The sequence below is a fragment of the Octopus bimaculoides genome, chromosome 29, assembly GCF_001194135.2.
Source record: "Octopus bimaculoides isolate UCB-OBI-ISO-001 chromosome 29, ASM119413v2, whole genome shotgun sequence".
NCBI classification, from domain to species: domain Eukaryota; kingdom Metazoa; phylum Mollusca; class Cephalopoda; order Octopoda; family Octopodidae; genus Octopus; species Octopus bimaculoides.
The window spans coordinates 3,070,812-3,071,452 of record NC_069009.1 but is presented as its reverse complement, the minus strand read 5'-3'; the positions used below and the strand labels follow the sequence as shown (position 1 = coordinate 3,071,452).

The 641-nt window shown below is 50.4% G+C and overlaps 1 protein-coding gene across 1 annotated transcript in view; it reads left to right on the top strand.

Annotated features, from left to right (window-relative positions):
• LOC106871534 (sodium/hydrogen exchanger 9B1) overlaps positions 1-641 on the top strand; it is a 14,126-nt gene that overhangs the window by 4,624 nt on the left and 8,861 nt on the right. The window contains exon 3 of the mRNA XM_052977837.1: positions 138-375. Coding sequence (XP_052833797.1) covers positions 138-375 — 238 coding nt within the window. The remainder of the gene's footprint in view (positions 1-137; positions 376-641) is intronic.

Sequence of the window (641 nt, the reverse complement as noted above, 5' to 3'; positions counted from 1 at the left end):
CCCTCTCTCTGTTTCTTTATTCCTCTTCCTCTCTCTTCCCCCTCTCTCTGTTTCTTTATTCCTCTTCCTCTCTATCTCTCTCTTCCTCTCCCTCTCTCTCCGCCCTCTCTCTCTCTCTCTTCCTCTCTGTCTACAAACCAACCAGCCATCCTCTAATCATGTATTTCCCCTTCTCTTCTTCTTCTCCTCCAGGAACACTGCCCTCACCGTGATCTTAATCCGTGCTGGATTGGGGCTCGACCCAGATGCCCTGCGGAAGTTGTCCTTTGCAGTGGTGAGGCTGGCCTTTTGTCCGTGCCTGATCGAAACCCTTGTAGCGACCATTGCATCCCACTTCCTTCTTGGCCTACCCTGGATATGGGGTATCATGCTTGGGTAAGTCTCATCACAGGGTACCATACAATCAATGTTTCTCTACATTTTTTTTTCATATTTTTTTGTTGTTCCTGTGAGAATGTGGAGGCGCAATGGCCCAGTGGTTAGGGCAGCGGACTCGCGGTCATAGGATCGCGGTTTCGATTCCCAGACCGGGCATTGTGAGTGTTTATTGAGCGAAAACACCTAAGACTCCACGAGGCTCCGGCAGGGGATGGTGGCGAACCCTGCTGTACTCTTTCACCACAACTTTCTCTCACTCTTAC